The 23042-nt window shown below is 36.5% G+C and overlaps 2 protein-coding genes across 2 annotated transcripts in view; one reads left to right on the forward strand and one right to left on the reverse strand.

The window, feature by feature from the left end:
- Positions 1-529: 529 nt before the first annotated feature.
- LOC144439204 (4-hydroxybenzoate polyprenyltransferase, mitochondrial-like) lies at positions 530-4783 on the forward strand. The gene is made up of 7 exons (XM_078128475.1): positions 530-920; positions 1285-1451; positions 1880-2001; positions 2265-2350; positions 2926-3059; positions 3656-3844; positions 4611-4783. The coding sequence occupies exons 1-7, from the start codon at positions 530-532 to the stop codon at positions 4755-4757; spliced, it is 1236 nt and encodes a 411-aa protein (XP_077984601.1). The 3' UTR covers positions 4758-4783.
- A 2519-nt stretch (positions 4784-7302) lies between these two features.
- The window catches only part of LOC144439205 (gamma-aminobutyric acid type B receptor subunit 1-like), a 33310-nt gene continuing 17570 nt past the window's right edge, over positions 7303-23042 (reverse strand). Inside the window, exons 3-18 of the mRNA XM_078128476.1 lie at positions 22734-22904; positions 20045-20149; positions 16319-16384; positions 15548-15736; positions 14308-14568; positions 13708-13768; positions 13404-13490; positions 12962-13112; positions 12495-12630; positions 11750-11866; positions 11268-11390; positions 10488-10826; positions 9879-10055; positions 8628-9295; positions 7968-8086; positions 7303-7395 (exon numbers count right to left, since the gene is read on the reverse strand). Of these exons, the coding sequence (XP_077984602.1) occupies positions 8705-9295; positions 9879-10055; positions 10488-10826; positions 11268-11390; positions 11750-11866; positions 12495-12630; positions 12962-13112; positions 13404-13490; positions 13708-13768; positions 14308-14568; positions 15548-15736; positions 16319-16384; positions 20045-20149; positions 22734-22904 (2574 nt within the window). The 3' untranslated portion in view covers positions 7303-7395; positions 7968-8086; positions 8628-8704. The remainder of the gene's footprint in view (positions 7396-7967; positions 8087-8627; positions 9296-9878; positions 10056-10487; positions 10827-11267; positions 11391-11749; positions 11867-12494; positions 12631-12961; positions 13113-13403; positions 13491-13707; positions 13769-14307; positions 14569-15547; positions 15737-16318; positions 16385-20044; positions 20150-22733; positions 22905-23042) is intronic.

Below are 23042 nucleotides of genomic sequence, written 5' to 3' on the forward strand. Positions count from 1 at the left end.
CTTTGGTACCTGGCCGTTAGTTGACGTCATAATCATTAATAGGTGTCGATAGCAGAATGCAACGTCATGGTCATGCTGTTAACTAACACAGCATCGTGACATTACATCATCGTTGCTACAGTATATTATTTGTGGAACGTAGCTACATTTTGAAAACTCCTGATAAATGAATCGAAGGTTAACATTTCCTATATATTGATGGTTAATATAGGCAATAATCAAGGATAAAACATTCAGTTCTAAACCTAACCAACCATTCAAGGCATGCGACCTTTTATCTTCAATTACTCAGTTTTTGAAGATATGGTGTCGGGAAATTGATACGTAAGCGCAAACAGGTCCACAGATTGCACGTGAGATAGCCGGGGGAGATTATGACCAAATCTTACCTTGTATCATGTGGGTGATCGTGTTACGTAGCTTGGCCTATAATAGTTGACCCAAATGTTCTGAAGGTACAGTTTGACAGAGACCACGGTATAGTTCACATACAGTAAATCTGTTGACGAGACATATAGTTACATAGATGATGGCTTCGTTATCAAGCCGTACGCTTTCATCCATTCTGAATCGTCTCCCTCAGACCACTTGCTACGTTGTTCAGGTGCAACACTGTCATAGTCATAGTCATGGCCATGGCCAACAGCAACAAGGTGTTGGACGTCCTAGCGACAAGCACGCGTCAAAGTTTTCTACAGTGTTCGACAGAAGAGTACCTTCTTTACCACCAACAGTACACAAAGGAGTGACCGGACAACACATCCACACGAAAGGCCCAAAACTTAACCAACACCAAGACTTACTGTCAGCTTGGGAAATGGGTAAATGGAAAAGTAATTTCAGTGCTGCAGCATTGGTAAATTCAGCTCCCGCCCAGATACAACCTTACCTGAAACTTATGCGTGTTGACAAGCCAATTGGTAGGTAGAATTAAGATACCCTTGGTTTCATATATTCCTATAATAAATTGATTCATTGCAATTAATGACTTATCCCACTTCACATAATTTGTGAAAATTGTGATCTACAGTCGAAGAGGAAAGATTACTAGCTCATCATCACAGAACAAATAATTGTTACGAAAAGAAAAGATTGATAAGGAAAATCCATCAACGTGGGAATTTCCTTTTCTTGTGAAAATCTGGTCACTCGCAGATAAAACTATCGATTAGATTACTTTTATATAGATGATAAAACTTGCAATTGTACAAAAACACCCTAAGGTTGAAAAATGGTGTTAGAAATCATACTCAGAAGTCTTGACATTTTATCTATGTTTCCCAGGTACTTGGTTGTATTACTGGCCATTTGCATGGAGTATTGGGCTCGCAGGAGCTTCAGGTACAACACCAGATTTGTACCTGCTTGGTGTTTTTGGCGCCGCTGCTGTCATTATTCGAGGAGCTGGTTGTTGTATTAACGACATGTTGGACAGAGACTTCGATAAAAACGTAAGTGACTGGACGATGTTCCGCCAATTTGCCATTTTCATATTTGTTGGCTAGAGAATGTGTGGTGCGTATTCATCATCGAATGAGAGAGAGAGAGAGAGAGAGAGAGAGAGAGAGAGAGAGAGAGAGAGAGAGAGAGAGAGAGAGAGAGAGAGAGAGAGAGAGAGAGAGAGAGAGAGAGAGAGAGAGAGAGGGGGGGAGAGAGAGAGAGAGAGAGAGAGAGAGAGAGAGAGAGGGGGGGGAGGAGGGAGAGACAGACAGTCAGACAGACAGACAGACAGACAGACAGACAGACAGACAGACATACAGAGACAGAGACAGAGAGAGAGAACTTGTAAAGATAAAATGTCTTTGAAGCATTTCGCGTGAATATTTCCCAAGAAATAAGCTAAATCCCGTTGCTCACCACTGTTGCACTATTTCGCCAGGTTGAACGTTGTCGCACCCGTCCACTGGCAGCAGGGCATGTCAACATGATTCAGGCTGGTGCCTTCCTTGGTGTACAGACAGCTGCTGCCGCCGCCATATTAAGTAGTTTGAATGGTCTGAGGTAAGTAGCCATTACCATTTCTTCTTTTCTGTGACTCCGAGTTGTTAGCCTCCATGGCGGACTGGATGCGTTCTTGCGCTTGAGAGGTCGAATCCATACTACAGAGGCTTCACCAAATTGTAAATTCAATGTGTTACTGAATTTTAAGTACAGTATTTGAAGATACAGTCAAGTTAAAATTCGTATTTTGACAACTTTTCATTTTCTCAAATTTAGAGCAAGCCCAAGATATGTATATTTATCTCCATTTTTCCCCTTCTCAGTTTAGGGTTAGGAGCTGTCCATATGTTCTTCATTGCTACGTATCCATTAATGAAGAGGATAACTTATTGGCCACAGCTATATCTCGGTAAGACTAAATTATGATATGATTACCACGAAATTTGGATGATCTTTAATCTACGATTCTAGAATAATCGTATGCTTCATCACCTGTAAACTCTTTCAATACTCTTTAAAACATACTAATGTTCCAAACTTCACACATAATGTTAATAACGTATATACATGTACTCTTTATTTTACTCAGTATTTCTGAGTTTTCTAAATGTTGTTCTGTTGTTTTCTTTCTTTGATATTTCAAATCGTTTTTGATAACTCGACATCGTTAGCTAAGGTAATATCTCAAAGCTTACAGCCGGCAGTCGTCCGAATTACGCCCCACACACCTCGGGTCCCACGCTAGCCAGTAGCTAGGGACGCTTCCCAAAACGCCATCTCTGAGTTTTATGGAAATGTCCCCCCACCCCAAGAGAACGCGGACGTCAAGCAAACATGAGAAATTCAAAGCTACGGATAGAACTTGGGATAATGTATTTGTCAGCATGCATATATGACTTCACCCAGACATGTGTATCATACAATTTTTTCCACTTTACATTTTAATGGTTTTCTCTGACGAATTTATCCCATCTCTTTGTGTAGGTATGACATTTAATTGGGGAGCATTGATGGGATGGGCCGCTGTCCAGGGATCGATAGACTGGAGCGTTGTAATACCATTATATGCCTCTGGCATTGCATGGACTTTACTGTACGATACAATCTACGCACATCAGGTACGATTATCATTTTTTAAAATTATAAATTCAAACATATGTAAAATGTAGAAAATGTAACTTAAACGAGAACATAAAGGGTACTGGGGATGGAAATAGAGGATTGTACTTGGACACTTGTCTCCATGGCAATAGCGATTTATTCCTGTACATTTGATCTAGTTGCTTGATATTTCAGTTTTACTCCAGTCATTTGCATGTTGTTCTATTGCCCGTTAAAGCCTGTCCATGGTTTAGGAAGTGTCATGGGCTTTGATTATGGTCGATCGATATGAATAAAAAAAGGGAACAAATTGCAAATCTACGTCTTAGTGTTTGCCTTGAAGACAATCTTCGTAGAAAACGAAGCTGAAATGCAATCTTTACTTTCCTAGAAAATGGCATTTTCACTCATTGATAAGTCCTTGCGTGTAGAACTCCGAAATTCCACTGGATCTGGCAAACTCAGTTCTATAATTTTAACTTATGATGAGAACGTTCTACTGCATCTTGAACAATGAGGAGAAAGTATCCTACAATGATATTATACTATTTTTGGGAAGTCATAGAAACTGAAATTTGTGTAATACTGGAGTGTTTTGTTGTTGCCTTTGCAGGATAAGAAGGATGACATTAAGATCGGCATCAAATCAACGGCTCTTAGGCTCGCCGACAACACCAAACTTGCACTGAGTGGTTTTTCTGGAGCGATGGTGGCAGGTCTGGTCGTGTCTGGAATAGCTAATGAACAAACATGGCCTTACTACCTCACCGTTGCCGCAACAACGGCACATCTTGCAAGACAGGTGAGCAAGCCGATAACCCTCGGCGCCATCATAAAATTTAGGGAAGGCTTTGGCATATTCAGCATAGTGTGTGAACTCAACTTAGTGAATACTGGACAAAAACTTTAGTGTAATTTCTACTGTCATTATTGCAGGTTTTGCTACCATTACTTCAGCACGTCGTAGCAAATTATTCATACTACGGCTACACCGACTTGGCCAATCAGAGGCCTTGATTTCAGTTGGTTATATGGAGCCATAACCCGCTCTTTCTTAGGGGTGTGACCTGTATTACGCTCAGCACTCAATTTGCATGCAACAAATTACACAAAATTTTGAAAAAGATCCGTTTGAGCCAATCACGCTGTAGTATAAGTAAGATAGACAACTCGTTCGGTAGGGTTATGTGCCAAAAACTCGGGGGCTATGTCCCCTCGTTTATTGGCTCATAACCCTCCCGAATTTGTTGACTAAGCTTATCTATTTACATAACAACGTCTGCTTTTTGGCACATTGGATTAAAATGTAGCAATTGTGCTTCCATTTTAGTCATACCAGATGATAATATGTAGCAATATGAGCACCTTTTTGTCGAGCCAGACGATAAATTGTAACAATGTTACAATATACAATAAAATATAACAATGTTGCAGCTAGGTATTTGTAGCGCCAGACAACGATTTTTTTTCTACTTAAGTGGCTCGTATTGCATTATTAAATTAAACCCGAAACGAAATAAAAAGGTTACCGCATGACATTATATTAACTCGACTTTTTTTCCTTTCAGATTTACACAGTAGACTTGGATAACCCAAAAGACTGTTGGGATAAATTCGACTCCAATAAATATCTCGGCTTACTTATATTCCTGGGCATTGTGGCCGGAACTTACTTCAAGAGTCCCAAAGACGACAAGACAAAAGACAACCATTGAACATTTACAAATGTAATTTCTGGACAGAGAACCAATTATTTGGTCAAGTGATAGGCGATAAAAGACTGAACACGCCTCGTAGTGTTATCAGTCGCCCATCACGTGTACATCTATCTTAGAACTGAGTGGGAGGATGTATGGGTTAGTTAAGCTTATCGATCCTTATCCGGTTACTCATAGTCAATAACACTCTAATCATGGAGGTATAATCACCTATTATACTGCCATGCTCTTATCAAGACACTAAGATAAGCGATTATGATTATGAATTTATGCAACCTGACAAATGTATATATAAAGAGTTTGCTATCTCATCGTTACGATTGAAACTTCACCCCGAGCTTCAATAGTCCAGTGCATGACTGGGGTTCGTGAGCGTATGTTGAGGTTCAATACAGAGGCGAAATAAGGTGTTCAGTCCACTAGACAATCTGGTTCAAATTAAGGAACTTCTTTTTCATTTACCACATATGTTTAGAGTCGTGTTTTTTTTGTAAATCTGTAAATAGTTATATTAAGTCTAGAGCTCAAACTGCTTCATATATAAACCTACTTATTAACATTCACTTAACATCATTGATATGTGTACGACTGAATCGTTAATATGATAATAATGACACAAGGGATTACAATAAATATGGTGCTAACCTACGTTGGAACACTTAAATAGTCATAGCTTTGAATTTATAATAAAATGTGTAACCATTGCGTTGCAAATACATCTATCTGTCTGAATAAATACATGTGAATGAGTGTGTGTGTATGTGTGTATGTGTGTATGTATGTATGTATGTATGTATGTATGTATGTATGTATGTCTGTCTGTCTGTCTGTCTGTCTGTCTGTCTGTCTGTCTGTCTGTCTGTCTGTCTGTCTGCCTGCCTGCCTGCCTGCCTGCCTGCCTGCCTGCCTGCATGCATGCATGCATGCATGCATGCATGCATGCATGCATGTATGTATGTATGTATGTATGTATGTATGTATGTATGTGCGTACGTATGGGTGTGTACATGTATGTATGCATACATGTATGTTAAAATAAGCTGATCATGAGAACCATGGGAGGTGGCATCGCTTAGAGATCTGCAGCACGTGGGATAGGTGTCTGGTTGATAGTGCAATACATGTACAGTTAACCAAAGTGGTACCAGGTTTGTCAAAACCTTTTTCCGACCATTAGCAATATATATCATGACTTGTGAGGTACTCGTCAGGATTGTACATGTACTGATAGAATAGGACTTGGCAGAAATAGCATCAATCAATCGCATTTGGACAAAATATGGATAAAATACAACAAATAAATTTTATTGTGTGAAAAATACTTCATTTAATGATTTAAAAGGAAATTCCGTTCTCAAAGCAGTTCAGAATAGTTATATCTGTCTGTTTAAGAAACTTTTAACAGTAATATAAGATGTAATATATGTGGAATATACTTAGTATATGGAATTGTCAATAACGAAATAATCGCTTTCTGAGTTAAATATTCAACCACGTTTCTTTATTTTACATCACGCTCTGAGACGAAACAGAACTTCGGGGTTTTCGTTTCTATTTTTCCTTGACCCAAATCTGATATACAATCTAAACCAGTTAATTACATGAGACCGGAAGTCGTCTGACACGACAAAAAATCTTCATAACGTTGTTACATTTTATAGTCTGGCTCAACAAAATGTTAGAAGCACTGCTAAAATTTCACCATCCAACGAACAGAACATTTTACAAAACATTGCTACATTTTTTGTTTGTGTGAGCTAACTTTATGTGCCCCACATGTGGAAACTATGATACATTCTTTTGTTGAGCCAGACGATAAAATGTAGCAATGTTAGGGAATGTTTTGTGACGCCAGACGATAAAATGTAGCAATGTTAGTGAATGTTTTGTGACGCCACTGAGACGATAAAATATAGCAATGTTAGTGAATGTTTTGTGACGCCAGACGATAAAATGTAGCAATGTTAGTGAATGTTTTGTGACGCCAGACGATAAAATGTAGCAGTGTTATTGAATGTTTTGTGACGCCAGTTCTGTTGCAGGTCTATTGGTTTCGCTACACTGTGGACACACAGAAGTTTCAAGTGAAGAAATCTCTCAACTTTGACCCCGAAGACTTCTCTTCTCTCCAAATGTCAGACATATACGTCATAAAATATAGAAAAACATTATTTGCACAAAATATATTAAACTTGTAAAAATTACAAAAAATACCAGTTTCGCGTCTGCTTGCAGCTGAACAATTCAATACTGAAATCTAAAAATAGTATGGTTTAAATAACTTCTCAAAATAGTCTCAAGGATCGCTTTATTCAAGAACTTGCAGAGTATTCGTCTCTTTTTATTTCATTTAAAATAATTGAATTTGTATGGCTTGAAATGTGAACGGTTATCGTCTTTTCAGAAAGGCTCAGTAAAATGGAACTGCAAATTGCTGATACAGCATTCTGATCATAATGTTACATTGGCGGCGGTGGTAGGACCTGATGATGGTGGTGTTGGTGGTGGTAGGCAGCTGTCTCACTGGATTGTATTTCAGCAAACATCGCTATTTTCAAATCAGCATATGAAACAAGGACGTTCTGTTCATCTCGTGACATCAAACAGACTTTTTTTCTGGAATGACAGGATCCAGCTGTAACGATGTAAATTATATTATTTGTATTTGTCTCTTATTGTATTTACGTACAGAACTCTGGACAGCGTCTGTTGTTCCAGGAAGGGTTAGCCTCTGCTTAGGGGTGGATGCTCGACCTGGCGAACGTTTTTTCCATAGAGACTGAAAACTCGGTAATTTCAAATTCATCATTTTTTGCCATGCTTCATTATTAGCATCCGTTAGGGAAATCGAAGAAAAATTACCATATCACGTGTTTACGTTCGCGGTTATTCGTAACAAGGACACATGTCTGAATATGCTTAACTGGGCGATATTTGGTTATCTTAATCAACATAATATAGACATCATGTCACTTAATTAATCAACCATGATTTTCTTGAAAAATACTAAGTTGAATTATCGAGTTGACGACAATGCTTCAAAGGTCGGCCATCCAATCTATTAAACGGAAGCTATGAAAATACTTCACATGGAAAACGACTAACAGCATATTTTTTTTTTACAAATAGAATTTTGGTGAGAGAAGGGTGGGAATCGTGTGATAACTAACATTTAGGGACGTAGCCAGAACAATTGCTAAATCTCACCTTATTCATACACCAGGCAGTGTAAACCATGTCAATCCAAACAGATCCAGTTGTAGATAGTTGATGAAGTAATTAAATAATGCTCACCAGTCTGCATCCACACCAGACCAATCCTAAAACTGTAGAGTAGAGTGTAAATTAGAAATACAAAAGTATCATATATAAAAAACACAACCTTAATGCGGAACAGTCGTCTGCTTGACTCAGAGTTGCACGCTACAAATGCTCTAAAGTACAATCATACAAAATTATGTTTCTCAGCAGAAAGTTAAACAATTTATGAATATCTTTTCCCCAAGTGACCTCTGGCACCAGATAAATAAGCCAAATTGAACACAATGTTCAGAATCGGGTAAGGTCAAGAGTAAAGTGAAAATACACTTCATCGGACATTACTGAACTATGAAAAGGGACCAGTGCATCATTGGCTCTTAAATGGCGTACGCTTGCAACCCAAACAACTGTATGATGTATCGCATGCACAAACATAGGTGTATTTAGAGTTACTGTACATTCTGGTGCATCAATAACGAAGTGTATTCATCAAATTCGATGGATTTACTTTGAAATGCTGAAAATCTGTATGCACACGTCAAGAAATGAATCGGTGGTGTAATATATCTAAATGTTTCATTTCGTTTCGTTTTGTAAACGCTATACCTTAAAACCATAGCAACGTTTCCTGAATACCATATAAACTGTACATTCACCACAACCTTGTGAGCATGTGCAGATCTTCACACGTAATAAACCATTCTATGTGAGTCCAATTCAGACAACTGTGCCTGCAATCGGATTATTTCGTTTCGCAATCTCTTCATTTCCCGTTCATGTTCTTCATACGATATCAACGTCGCTGGTTTCTTCACACAGTTTTTCTTCAGTTCCCTGTGACGTACGTGCGATGAGTGCGAGGCTGGTTTAGGTGATTGTGGTGTGGTGACGTCACTGTCATGAAAACTTGCGCTTCTGACTCGAAATACAGATGGCGATATTTTGTAAATATCCGGTTGCGATGTAACGGCACCATCACTGATTTCAAAATCCAGGCAAAGTGGTTGCATTTCACCCATTCTAATTTCGTTTGATCGATTTTCAATTTGGTTTGACTGATCTTCATTTTCGTTTGATTGATGTTCAATTTCATAGTAATTATTGATGTTCGTTTCTGGTAAATTGATCAGTAATTCTGACGACGAACTCTCACGTAAAGTCCGAATTTGTACATCAATGTCAGAATCAGACTCGTCGTTAGTGTCCGGTGTTGCGACATCGACTTGCAATAATTCTTCTAACTCGTCTTGTAAAATTTTAATCCGTACGTCCAACTGTATATGAAAAAACCCACTATTACCACAATTTACTTGATATAGAGATAGTCAGCACACAATACTGTAAAATAAACGCATTTTACAAAGTAATAACATGTTGAAATCAAAATGTATATTTCAAACAACAGGTGTGCAAAAAGTGTTGCGTACAATGGTTTTGCTACTTGTATCATCCATAGAAGTTTGGATGGAGTTGAAAAATGCACACACAGCCTGCAAACTCAGTAAATTCAATTTAGTTTATCATTAATTTTAATTTTTTCATTATCTACAACCAACATTAAAAATCAGACTAAAATTAGCATATAATTATATATTATATAATTATATATTGACATTCCATGATATTTGTACGAAGGTCACATTTCCGTCACATCTAGGTAATTTGACAAAATCAGCATAGTATAGGCATCACGTGACTGAGTGAACCAATCAGCTTCTACACATAGTATTCATGAAATATATCACTTGCTAGGTGAGTTATCCAGCCTGCTACGGTGGCTATGCTAATTGGATATATGACTGCAAATACCAGAGATTTTTACTTTTGTCATTTTCCATACTCAGAAGTTTCAATTACCTGCGATAATTCTTTCTTAAATGCCCTATTATGTACTTCCGCTCTGAATAATTTTTCTTTGAAATCTTGGTGTTCGCTGACAAGAAATCGACAGGTGCGATCTCTGACCTCTAACCCGGCTGCCGAAGTTGTGATGAGGTCACCAGCAGTTGTTCCACTTTTCCTTATTGCATAGATCTTCAAAATGATAAACATGGAGAAAATGTGGATTACTTTCCTGTATTTGAGTAATTGACTTATACATATTCCTTAATTGTGGATATATCTACAGTATTTTGATACATTCAATACGCCGACAATCACCTAAATTCTTTTGGAACTCATCTGAAAAGATAACCATGATATTAGGGTTAGGGGTTTTGGGGTGAAGTGTTAGGTAAGTGACAGTATAGCAGTTTGTTATCATTTGGAAGGGTTCACCATATATCATTTCTCATGCGGTTTGCTGCAAACAAGAATGTGTGTGTAAAACATCTGCCAAATCTCTTAGTCTAATTGCAGTGATATCGTCTAGTTGTATTAACGTTTTCCACAGAATATCTCTGCCTGATGATTAAATTACCAACTATATAGTTGCAGTAGCGTTCATATAACCAAAAGTAATCGTACCTTTGGTAAAAATAACAGGCATAACGTATTTGTCGTAGTTATCAAGATAAAAGACGACACAATCAGGAATGTTTTTGTTTCATGTTGACCAGTACCAATAACGTTAGATACGATGACAGTGATTATACTAAGGACCATGACGTTATATACACTCATGCCGATGTATTGAGAGTCGTTTAAGGCTTCAATCTTCACTTTTCTTGTCTCCCAAGCCAGAAATACTCCGAATAACAGCAGTAGGCCTTTATACGCATACAGTATACCAAGCCATACTTCTAAACGTTCACAGGTACATTGTTCTATTGTGGGTATGTATACAGTGTCTTCTTCGTCTATCAACTGTGAAAAAAATACACGAAAAAACAAACATTAGATGAAATCTGGAAATTGCAAAAAAAAAAATTGTAGTTCGCAAACTCGTTTATATAGTCGAGTACTTGGTACATTCTGGACAGGACACAATTAAGTATTTAAAATTTATACCTAAACAGGTAAAATATTGAATTAATTCACACTTGGACTTGATCTTGCAACTGTTGACTGACAATTTCTCTTGTGGAAATCATGTTGTCTCTGCGAATCTTACTTTCTACTATCACAACAAAGTGAATACTGAAAGTTAAAAGTTAAAATGTCCACATTACATGTATATTATATTGACATTATAAACTTTGCTCTTGGAAACTTGATCTATAACAGTTTCAACATCTATTCATCATACTTTCAACTCCATCGAAATGAGACCTTCGTATCTTCTGTGAACTTTGAGATTAAACTCACTCTTTGTGGTAGAATTCGGTGCTGTAAATGTAATGGATCAACACATATCCAGATAATGATGAGAATGACGTCTATCGTAAATAAGGATAACACCATGAGGAATAAACGTGATTCCTGTAACATCTGTGTAAAAAGATGAAGATTATGATTCGTTTAGAAGATATTACGTCACAACAATTACTGAGTCAACGTACACCTGGATAGTAGAATAGTGCAAAGACTCATGCAGAGTTTCGCAAATGTTCAATAACAGTACAATTTCACCACTGCTTAACATGGTGTAAGTAAAAAGCGTGTCTCGTTACCATAACTTGCCCTAAAATATAATTTTATATATTGTGTCATGACAAACAACATCTGACATTGTAAAGACCTTAACTACCCTTTTGAATGAACTTGCGTGGAGGAAGGGTTTCAGATCTTAAAAGGGGTTGCATTTACAACCAGAATTACTGAATGGTTAATTAGAAAACTGCGTTTACCTTTGTGCGTAGAACAACACTGTTGGCATGTGTAAAGATTTGATAGACACGATAGGTCTTGATGAATAGTGAACCAAAGGCTAGAGAGAAGCCAGCAGAAAAGAGGAATGCACGAACCTAGGATAAAAAGATGACCGTAAGTTATAAGAAACCTTGAACTACCTTTTCCCCTCCAAGTCTGCATCGTTGTATACTTAAGAAATTGCGAACAAGAACAATATTAATAAGATCAACGACAACAACAACAACAACAACAACAACAACAATAACAATAACTACTACTACTACTACTACCATATACTACTACTACTACTACTACTACTACTACTACTACTACTACTACTACTACTATAATAATAACAACAACTCACACCACTCACAAACACAAACACAAACACAAACACAAACACAAACACAAACACAAACACAAACACAAACACAAACACAAACACAAACACACGATTTCATATTAGCTATATTTCTTTATGCTTAAGACCCCAGGAAAGGTATTTTCACTAACACTGCATCATACATCCACTCTTATATACATTGGCAAATCTGTCTTAGAAGATGCCTGCTGTACACTGAGGCGAGGAATTCTGTGAAACAAAGACAAAGCTAGGAGCTCCTAATCTCTATAACCCTTGGCCAAACAATATTCAGACTATAGTGTCTTAGCATCACGAATAGTTGCTTACAACAACCTCTCGGTATTACTTAAACATATCTTCTTGTTTTTACTTACTGTGCATATAATTGATAGGACTGTAACATTTCTGACAACGGTTGAGTTGATTCCAAGTAGAATTAGACAAAGATATACCAATATACTACCAATGATGACCAGGTTATTGAGATTGGGACTAGATAACTTAATATACCTGTATAAGAAAAAAAATGAATAACTTAATAACCGCCATAATAATAATAATATGATTATGAGACACGGACACTAAACACTACACTATATTTTCTATGCATCGAATAATACAGTATTTTTTCACTATACATAAAGTCGCCCAGTAACTGTTGCTAAGTGACCATGTAACATTGTATATTGTCTTGTTTGTCTATCATTTTGTCCATAATTTTCAAACAAAAGAAATAGTTTGTTACTTGTAAACAACACAACAAATTAAGCTGACCCCCCCCCCCCGTGTTATGACCGTAAGTTAGTCTTTTATTAGTTCAAAAGAAAGCTATTTTACTTACTTTGTCTTTCTGTATCGACAATTAAACATTAAGAACAACAAAGCCATGGCAATACCGGCTAGAGACAACAAAGCGATGGAAATAAACGCTATTTTGTTGATATGTACCATTTCATGAATAATCATCGACTGATCATAGGGCACCTTGCCACCTTAAAGAGATGAGTAAGTATAAATGTAGTCATGATACATTAAAAAACCAAAATGAATTCAAAAATCAACAAAGTGGATTCAAATATACAATTCTAAAAATCAGAAGTACATTCTTAAAATCATGAGTGAATTCAAATATACATTTCTATAAATTCTAAGTCAAGTCAAACATGAAATCATGACAGTTACAATGAAGTACACTAGTGTCTCTGATCTCAATGATGCATAAAGTACATTTTCAATATATTGTAATAGATTTTGATCATTTTGTTTATTTGGGTCATATATACCTTTCCACTGTATAGGAACACAGTTTGTGTTGAAGCTTAAATTATCATTCTGTGGATCGTAGATCGCGATACGTTTCAGTCTTCCACCTACAACAGATGGAAAGAATACATAACTGTACGTACGTTACAACAGTGTAATTCATTCTGTTAATAAAGACGAATATGTTATCATTTCGTAGGATGTCATGAGCTTATGTTCTTTGTTTATGTAATCATAGAGGTTGTCAATGTCTATCGAGGAAACGCCACACTCAGCTTGCTGGCTCTGTGAATTTCGATACCTTCTACTGTATAAAGAACTCACCCTGATTTTGCTCGAATACCGTGATGCTTTTTCTGTCTGGTCCAGTGAACGACACCATTCCCTGTACAAAATATAAAACAGAGAAATTGTACTGAAGATGCAAGATAAGCTTAAGAGAGGTCTTCACAAAACTTGAGGAATAATACTATAACGAAACATACATAAGTGTGAGATCATAAATTCGAACAATAGATAATAGATAATCTATGCTGAACTTGATCCAAATAGCAAATTTCAAACAAACTAATATCATATCTATGGCAGATTTCACTGATTGCTTCTATTGGCGTGTCCTCGAATGATTTTGGCAGATTATGTTTCATATTCTGATGTTGTCTTGTATCGGTGCTACTATTGTTTTCAAAGATTTCTGATTTTGAAATTGAAAACGATGCGTTATAAACTATATTATGCTTGTGTAGGTATAATACTATTCCTCAATATTGTTCTTCATTCAGCGGGAATATGCCAGTGACCTAAGGGGCCGGTTTTGTCATTCTTGTCGTAGACTCGAAAACCCCTTAGCCTACCACTATTTTTCTCGGCTGAGCGAAGAAAATACTGGAGAATATTATTTAAGTATTTGCAAAACATACTTACTGATAGTCCTGTAAATTTGATAGTAGATAGAATGTCCTTGATCGTGTTCTGAAGTGGGGCATTGTAGTACTCCAGGTTTGTCAGCGAAAAATTCGTCCCAGTTATGCTGTGATTTACGAAGTGGTTGTAGGTATAGTTGTGATTTCCCAACAAGTCTTGCATAACTAACGCTATTGTCCACACTGCATCGTATGTTTGTGGTGTATAGGTTGTGACGTCACCACCTCTTTCTTGTAGCTCATCTCTAAAGTCTTCAATTGTCTGCACAAATAAAGCACACGATATATAAGCTAAGGATAACTACGCAGCTTGTGCGAGAAAAATGTATTCTCTCTTGTTAGAGAAATTATACCACTTCGAATTACTACAGATAAAGAATCAAGAAAAGTAAAAATTTGCAGAACACGCAAACAAACTAACGTAAATAAAAATATACATTTTAGGGGATTAGCTCATTCGTTCGTTTTGAAATACCAAACAAAGCACTTGATGATGCAATCTTATAAATTTAACATTCGGTTTCAGGAATGTATTTTCAAATTTCAGGGAATTCGCAATCAACATTTGATTAATTACAACAGATGGGACACGGTTTGGTGTAGAATAATGATCTCACTGGTATCTGTCTGATCATTTGGATTTTAGAGTTTTGTTTAGTTTTAATGAGTCTACAAGGCCTTAATTGTAGGGATAAAACGTTCTTAAAGAGCGTCCTCTTAATTTCATAATTAAGTTAGAAATATATTGTTTACACGTCTTTAACAGCGCCCTCTATCATGAGTGAACAAGACTGACTGTTTGCAGTCAAACTCAATTAGATTATCAAAAGCATGTTGTGTATATTAGTTAAAACCGTAGTACTCATTAAGCTTTTTCTGTTACTCTGTTCCCGAAAACTTAACAAAAACCCATTCTCAGTTCAAATCAAAAGAAAAAAAATAAGGGATCACCATACAAACTTTCTTACAATAAAGGTTAAATTGATATCAAAATTAAGATATTTTAGAATCCAATATGGCTGCCGCTGACTGTGTTAAATATACGGGGAATGAAAAGATTGTTGAATTCCTTAAAAACAAGATGATGAACCTCAAAATCTCTTTTATAATTTCAAAAGGACCAGAACAAGCTTTCATATGGCAAAGTTTAGAGAGATTTTAAGAACTGTGATTCTAAAGGAAATTTGTCCCCGAGGTCCATTCTATAATCCCTTAAGACAGGATTACCAGAAAATTCTTACCAATCCAGAAATGCTTGGTTCGCTGTACAAGTCTCTGTTCAGAGACTCTACAGCAATATACCCCTCAACAGCTTCTTCTAACTCGTCTAACGAACAGTCTGTGTCATTCTCAGATAACCACCAATAAGGCCTGTACCATCCTACTATTATCCACACGTATTTACTTCCATATATACCCGCTTTGTAGGCCTGGAAAGAAAAAGGATTAATTCTAATTACTAATCCTTATCCTCACTCTATTGGTTTATTGATAATTACATGAATAGGTGGATTATCTTTACGTTATAGTCTGAAGCCACGGTAATAACCATAAAAAACATACAGCTTTTGAAAGACAGGAATTATAGCAGATATCTAAGCATACATTACAAACAGGGCTATACCTAATTTGGTACGGCATTACTTATAGTCTTTCAAGAGGTTCACTGGTTGGTTAACAATCACGGGAAAATAACATTTGTTGCTTGTTTTGTTAATGATTGTGATCAGAAAGTATAGTTATGCACGCTTCCCAATAGGTGGATCCCTTCTGAGCGATTTACATCATCCCTTTGGAACTAGTGAAGACAGGTGTACTAAGTGAGTTGTGTTGTATTTTGCATAATATGAACAAACCACATGGTGTGACAGCAAATGGCCTATCTGTAATTATGCTAAAGATATCATGTATTTTCATTTAATGAGTTTAGGAAAGATCTAATAAACGATTTGTGTGGACACGGTATAGCATTACGAAAACACAATTCAAAGGTGTTGACTGATATCACGTACCTGACAGAAGACTTGCCTTGCTTCCTTTTCTTTAAAACTGCCTATTATAATCCTGGCATCATCTTCCTACAATATCAAATTCACAATTTCATAGCGTTAGTGATTCCAGACTACAATGGCAAAACATAAGGAAAAAGGATTGCTGGTAAAACACTTTGAGAGGGTTTTCTGAAATATTTATTACATAGTGTGACGGATAATGGCTACACACATTATCATACTTATTGTTTTAAAAGAGTTCGACAAAAAAGTATGTAGATTTATTGACATCTTACGAAAAATGCAAGACCGTGTATGAAAAATCATAAAGCCTGTCTACTGTTGTCAGTTGTAGCAATATTCTTGTCGTCAGTGGTATGGTTTTGCCACCCTATGAGGCTGCACTGATGACTTAGGCCCGCAAGACACGACGTATGGGGCGGTCTACATTGCAATAACATGATTTGAAAATTCTAATTATTGCAGTTGTCTCCAGTTTCATCAAAATCGCACTTTTAATTAAACCGACACATTTGAATTCATAAGAACGAAATGTGGGTGTAATAACCTATAATTAATTAGATTGCATTTAATAATTAAATCAACACTTTTTAATTCCTTAAAATAAATGCTGGATGGAACACCTGATAATTTGATTTATTCTTATCTTTTTAATTAAATCGAAGCTTATAAATTATCTATCGGATGATTAAATTCCATTTTTAATTAAATCGATGCTTTTTGATTTATGAGAATAATTGTGGATGGTGACAGCAATTGCAAATAGCGAAGACTAGATATTTATACATTATTCCCCAATATTTTTCTTAGTTAAGCTGGGGAAAATACGAGTGACCTAAGGCGGCCTTGTCACTACAAGTCGCCAGACGAGCAGTGACAAACCCTTCGATCACGACTCGATTTTCTGACTGAATGAAGAAAAAATATTGTGAAATAATATACCTAATTAGACCTCCTCAAGTATAATGTAAGAAAAATCGGGAAAAATAATGGGGATTTAGAACGTTAAAATTGACTCGTATTTTGAGCACCACAAAACCAGTGACGTAGACATGGATTGTCGTGACGTAACGACCAGGTATATACTCCATATGTCATGTTCCAAGACAATAACTTGGCTTGAGTATGGTATGATATATTACATATTATATATGTAACAGTGATTACTTGCACCAGTGCCCGAGCATATTTGTGGTATTTATACTTGTAGTGTTTTCTGCTGCACTTTCACCCACTACGGTCTTGAAAGTACAACCGCAGAGGACACTGCAAGCGCTCTTGCAACTACCCCGAGTATGCCACGTGGGACTGTCATTCATCCATTTAAACGTGGCATAACGATTTAGCACTACAAGTATCAGCCATCATCGCGAGTCGAGTCGACCCTAGAGGGTGCCCTTCTTTGGTTTTTGAATACTAGTATGACTGCCTTTAGGAGAACCTCAGTGTGTAGACTGCTTGGCATTGGTGAAAGTAAGCTCTCTAAATAGTGCCCTCTAGTAACATATCTACTGTAAAAACAATGAATCTTAGTTTCACCTTCGCTCTAGCTCTCTTATTATATATTCGTAACTTCACTTTTAGATTTTAGAAACGTTTTGATGTGTGATGCGAGGTTAGTATGAACTCTCAGCTGTCCCAAATCAATACTTAGAACAATGTTTGCATTTCGCGAATAGTATGCTTCTGAGATGACAACATTAAATTTCATTAAAGAGATCAACAGTGTCAACTAATGACTAATTACAGGCATAATTCAATATTGTTTGCATTGAATTAAGGCAACAACACTCTTCAGTTTGTTCATTTATGTTGCTGATGATTTTATCATCCCATCATTTGAGCATTGTGATTATGAGAATTTAAAGTTAAAATAAAATTATGGATTCAAAAGAGCAAGCTGAAGGGAGAAAGCTAGGCCTAGACAAGAAGCTTCCATCTGCTCCGTGGCTACTTCTAAAATGGTCCAAAGTTAACCATGAACATTGTGTGTCGTATGAGTTATTCCCCTAAAGTTCGAGGATCTTGGTACCTGATGTAAAAGTGGTAAGAGTTTGTGGAGAGAATGAGATCTGTTTAGAGAATTAACATTAACATTAGAGGTCGACGTGAGATAGTGACCAGTAGTAAATAACACATCGATCTCTTTTGTTACATAATTATTTTAGGTACTGTTTAAATAAACAAGGTGCAATGTTTATCGGTGAAATGTATAAAGAGCTACATATCAATTCTTACAAACATGGATATAAAAGAATATTTGTATCCCAAGATATATTGACAGTGTCCACATTTCTATGCTTGACATTCACTGCTAAGGACCTATCACACACTATATGTTCATGAAATTATATTCGCGGAAAAAAAAGATATGTTTTTTTTATATAAAACATTAACATTCCATCGAAATTGAATTATGGGATCTAAGTATTGCTATTGTACAGAATAAAATTATCACGTCTTATCCTTTTGCGAATTCACGTGACATTCCATCGAATTGAATAATAGAGTCTAAGTAATGATGCAGTGTCACAAAGTAGAAATAGCAGCCGTCATCTTGTTTGACACATTTCACGAGCAATTAGAATGTAATCTGGGCTTAAAGATTGACAGTGCGTTGCTGATTAAAATACAAACACTCAGCACTTAATTTGCAATCACAGTGAAGTAATCAGCACTTAAGAATTTGTAATCTCGTTATGGTTTATTAACTGGTTATTGGAAAAAAAATTAACCACGTCACTGCATTACAACGACCACGAATTGCATTGAATTTCGATTGAATTGCATGCTTAAGCACTGTCAAGGAATTGACAAAAGCAGATCTGGCTGTCTCGAGTGTCCTTAAAAGTACAAGTTAGGTTGAATTATATGTATCAAGTTAATCACATTGTACTCCTCGACATAGTGCTATTCTTGTTCTCAGAGTGATGACATTGTCACGTGTTAATGATAACCACTTGTCAGTAATTTGAACTGACAGAGTGTGTTTTTGAACGTTTGACCTATAAGAGAGTCCTCACGGAGCACTTGATTTGATTTCAAACGGCAAGAGGACTTTAAATAGCTATGAAATTGGGGATTTCATTAAAAGTAACTTTGTGGTTTCCGATCACTTTCTACACATAGGTGTTCTATCAAATCAAGTCTGATATACAATCTCTTGGCTCTTATTGAATATCTACGTCACAAATAGTAATATAAAAAACAACTTAAAGACACTGCCTCGATGTAGAATATGGAATGTCACTTGGTTGTTGTAGCATAGTTGTTGAAACTTGTAAAGCGCATTGAGATATTTTTTATGGAATGCACTAAATAAGAGTCATAGATAAGATTAGATTAGATTAGATTAGATTAGATTAGATTATAATATTTTTGATGATGCAACAGATGACAGTTTTTCAGTGCACAGTTGGAACTGAAGTTGCTGATGAAAAAGGAATTTCTCCAAATACCCAACTCGTAGTAGTAGAACATCCCTAGCATGATGTATATTAATACGCTTCCCTCAACTACTAGCTAGGTTTTTCGTAGCGTGGGACCAAATGACGCGTGTTCGTCAATCGGATGACTGCACAGGTCTTTCGATTATAATGGAATACCTTTGGCCGAAAAATCGTGCTATCCGTGGTGTAAAGGTAAAATAATCTTGGCTAAAGTATAAATCGTGTTTTGAGAAACGGGTATGATGTTACCATACTAAAGGAATACACTTATACCAACCTTTAGTTTCTGGATTTGTGAAACTGGATTGTCGACGAATCCTTCAGCTGTTATTATGCTAATGTTGGAATAGTTCTCAAAGTAATCCATCATACTACTGGTAGCCTAGATAAAAAGCGAAATCACATTAAATGAAGAGAATCACATAATGAAACCCAGAGACAATGTGTATCCTTTCAATGAGGTAGACTACGCCTCGATTGGGACTACGGCAGAAACTCAAAGTTTACAAAATTGAAGTCTAAAATTTACCATACGAAAGTTTGTTCCTGGGCCTTTTTTAAATAAATAAAGCTTCTCCTTGCTTTCAACGAAATCAACAAATCTTTCATTTTCCAAAACAGTTAACACAGTATAGAATTCGGCAACCATATTAGTTTCTAACACCGCTTGATTCCGAGATCATTTTGACCTGGATATATTTTTATTAAATGGTATGGTGGCCTTGATTTTTTTTCTTCAAACTGAGAATAGGTGCAAGTTTCCTATCAAAAAAAGGTAACAGCATAAGTGTGCTATTTTTTATATATATCCGAGGTGCATTCTATTACCTTACTATAACATTTAAATTTGTTGATTAATATTACGGAAAACCATGCAATGGGGAATGCATGTGAGCAGGTGTCATTTTGTCATGTCAAATTATGTTCTATGACAATAAACTCTCCTTTCCCAGCTAAACGTGTCTACACTTTATACACTAAAAGTGTAAAATTGCGAAAACGATATATTTACAGGTCTACATCATCTTCAAAATCTTCAAAGTGTGGGAATGGGTTTTACTGGCTAAAGATCAACGAAAAAAACTGCCTGTCTTTGGGAGTGTCGTAAGCTTAAGTCTCCAACCTACGGCCAATGACTTACAAAATACCGGCCATGGCGAACTCTCTTTAAACTCATAAAGTGCCAGACGGGAGGAATTATTGTAAATCATGATAATTTCGGATTAAGTACAAAGAAGCTGCCATTTATTAAATGCAGTGAAGTAGTGAAATTATATTTAATTCTGTATAATTCAATTTTAATTACTTCCTTTCAGTCCGAGGGCTATAACGTTTCTAGCTTGTCGTAAAACATTTTAAACTTATATGATTTATTGATAATCTAATTTTCTGGAAATTCTCGAATTATAATTTATTTTTCTTACACTGATGTCTCAGAATGTATATAGTCGTCTGAGCTGGCATACGTCAAATAACCACATTTACTGTCTGCGTGTATCTGCGCATATATCTGTGCACATGTGCATTTCGTTTGGTTTTCGACGACTGCCATCTCCTTAGATCATAATAATTCCTCTTCGTGACATTGTACGAATACAAATTCAAGTTCAATGTGCATGTACTGAAAACAGGAGTGTTGGCTAGCCTAGAGACTTGGCGTTATGGTCATGATGGCGTTCAAACATCAAGAGAGATTTCCGCCCGTGCGTATGCAAATGAGCGCAGAACATTCCCTAAGTTCTATCGAATAGTAGCATCTCAGTAGGTGTTACTATGAAAGCAGGCCCGTTGCCCGTCCTTTTACCCCAAGCCCGATGCCCCTCGGCGTTTTGCCCTCGGCCCCTTTTAGTTTTACTCGATACAATTTCTCAATTATCTCACTACATATTTTTTGAATCTTGCATAAATAATAAATGCTACCGCATAATAAAGGACGAAATACGTTTTGAAAAATATATACAAATGTCAGATTTATTGCGCATTACAAATGACTCGTTACCACAAATTGTAAAAACGACTACAGTGTGTATTGAGAGTGTCATTACCTGAAGGATGTGAGGTGTTCACAAACAAAAAGGATAACAAAATGAGTTTGCACATTGTCCCTTGGTTAAAGGAACTGCCGTTTTCGGTGCGGCGTTCTATCTAATTGGTTTCGGATCGTTTGACGAGAATAGAGGGTTGTATCGGCATGAAAGGCGATATGTCGGCAAAATTACAACAACTGTTTGAAAACAATTACAAGTATAAAATATACATAATGTAATGGCTTCTCTTAGCAATACTAACTGCCATATAATAAGTGTCAACTCTCGGAATAAAAATGACGACACCTTTTTGCGACAATTTCACCTAATTTGTTCACCACCACCTCACGAATAATCTTTGAAGTTCGACAACATAACAGTACTAGATTCAGTAACAACAAAGAATTATACATGATTCCGATTGCAACCGTTAGTATGTCTGCGAGAGCAATCTATGGATGTATTTGTAATTCTAATGTACATTCATGATCAATCCAAGATTTGGACTATGTTGAAATGTAATGGGTGAGGGGGCAAAAGGCCGGGGGGGGGGGGCAAAATGACCAGGGGGCAACGAGTCTAGAACCATTACTACATGTACGGAATTCGTAATACTTCCAGTGTTTTGTGTTTCTGGGCCCCATTGATATGAAAATTGTAACAACCGCCAGGATTCAAAGATTTACCACTATTATCTCATATATATTTATATTTGTTTGATTCTTGCATTGGATACATTGTTTCAAGAAGGGACTGATAGGTTTTGGAGAAGGAATTTGTGTTATAAATAATGTCCCCTTCTCAGCTATTGTTTAAAGCTGCTAATTTCTGAGTAATTTATCAAGAAACGTTCTTTTTAAAATGACGACTATGTCGCTTTTAAGACTTGATACAATCCGGGAAGAGAACGTCAAATGTGGACAACTACGTGACACTCACCAAAGAGAAGAGTTCTTCATCTTGAAATAGTACGGCGACTTTTTTCCAACGGAAGTGACGTAAGAATGCTGTCCTTGCTGCATTATGGGCCGAATCTGGAGCCACAGTGCGATAGAAAGTTGGATATAGTTCTTCATTAGTAAGGGCTACTGACGTAGAGGCATACGACATCTGGAAAAGAATGTTTAGAATGATTGCATCAATAATTTATAAATACTCATTGGTATTATACATTTGTTCATTTTCATTATTTTCGGTTCTCTTTTGAAATAATTTTCTCTCATGAGTTAATATTGAGTACCCATGCTT

Source organism: Glandiceps talaboti, chromosome 8 (assembly GCF_964340395.1).
Source record: "Glandiceps talaboti chromosome 8, keGlaTala1.1, whole genome shotgun sequence".
Classification (NCBI taxonomy): domain Eukaryota; kingdom Metazoa; phylum Hemichordata; class Enteropneusta; family Spengelidae; genus Glandiceps; species Glandiceps talaboti.

Coding starts and splice junctions, on each gene's coding strand:
- LOC144439204 (XM_078128475.1), top strand. CDS start 530: ATGGCTTCGTTATCAAGCCGTACGCTTTCATCCATTCTGAATCGTCTC. Junction 2,351..2,925: donor TTGGCCACAGCTATATCTCG/GTAAGACTAAAT, acceptor CTCTTTGTGTAG/GTATGACATTTAATTGGGGA. Junction 3,060..3,655: donor ATACAATCTACGCACATCAG/GTACGATTATCA, acceptor TTGCCTTTGCAG/GATAAGAAGGATGACATTAA.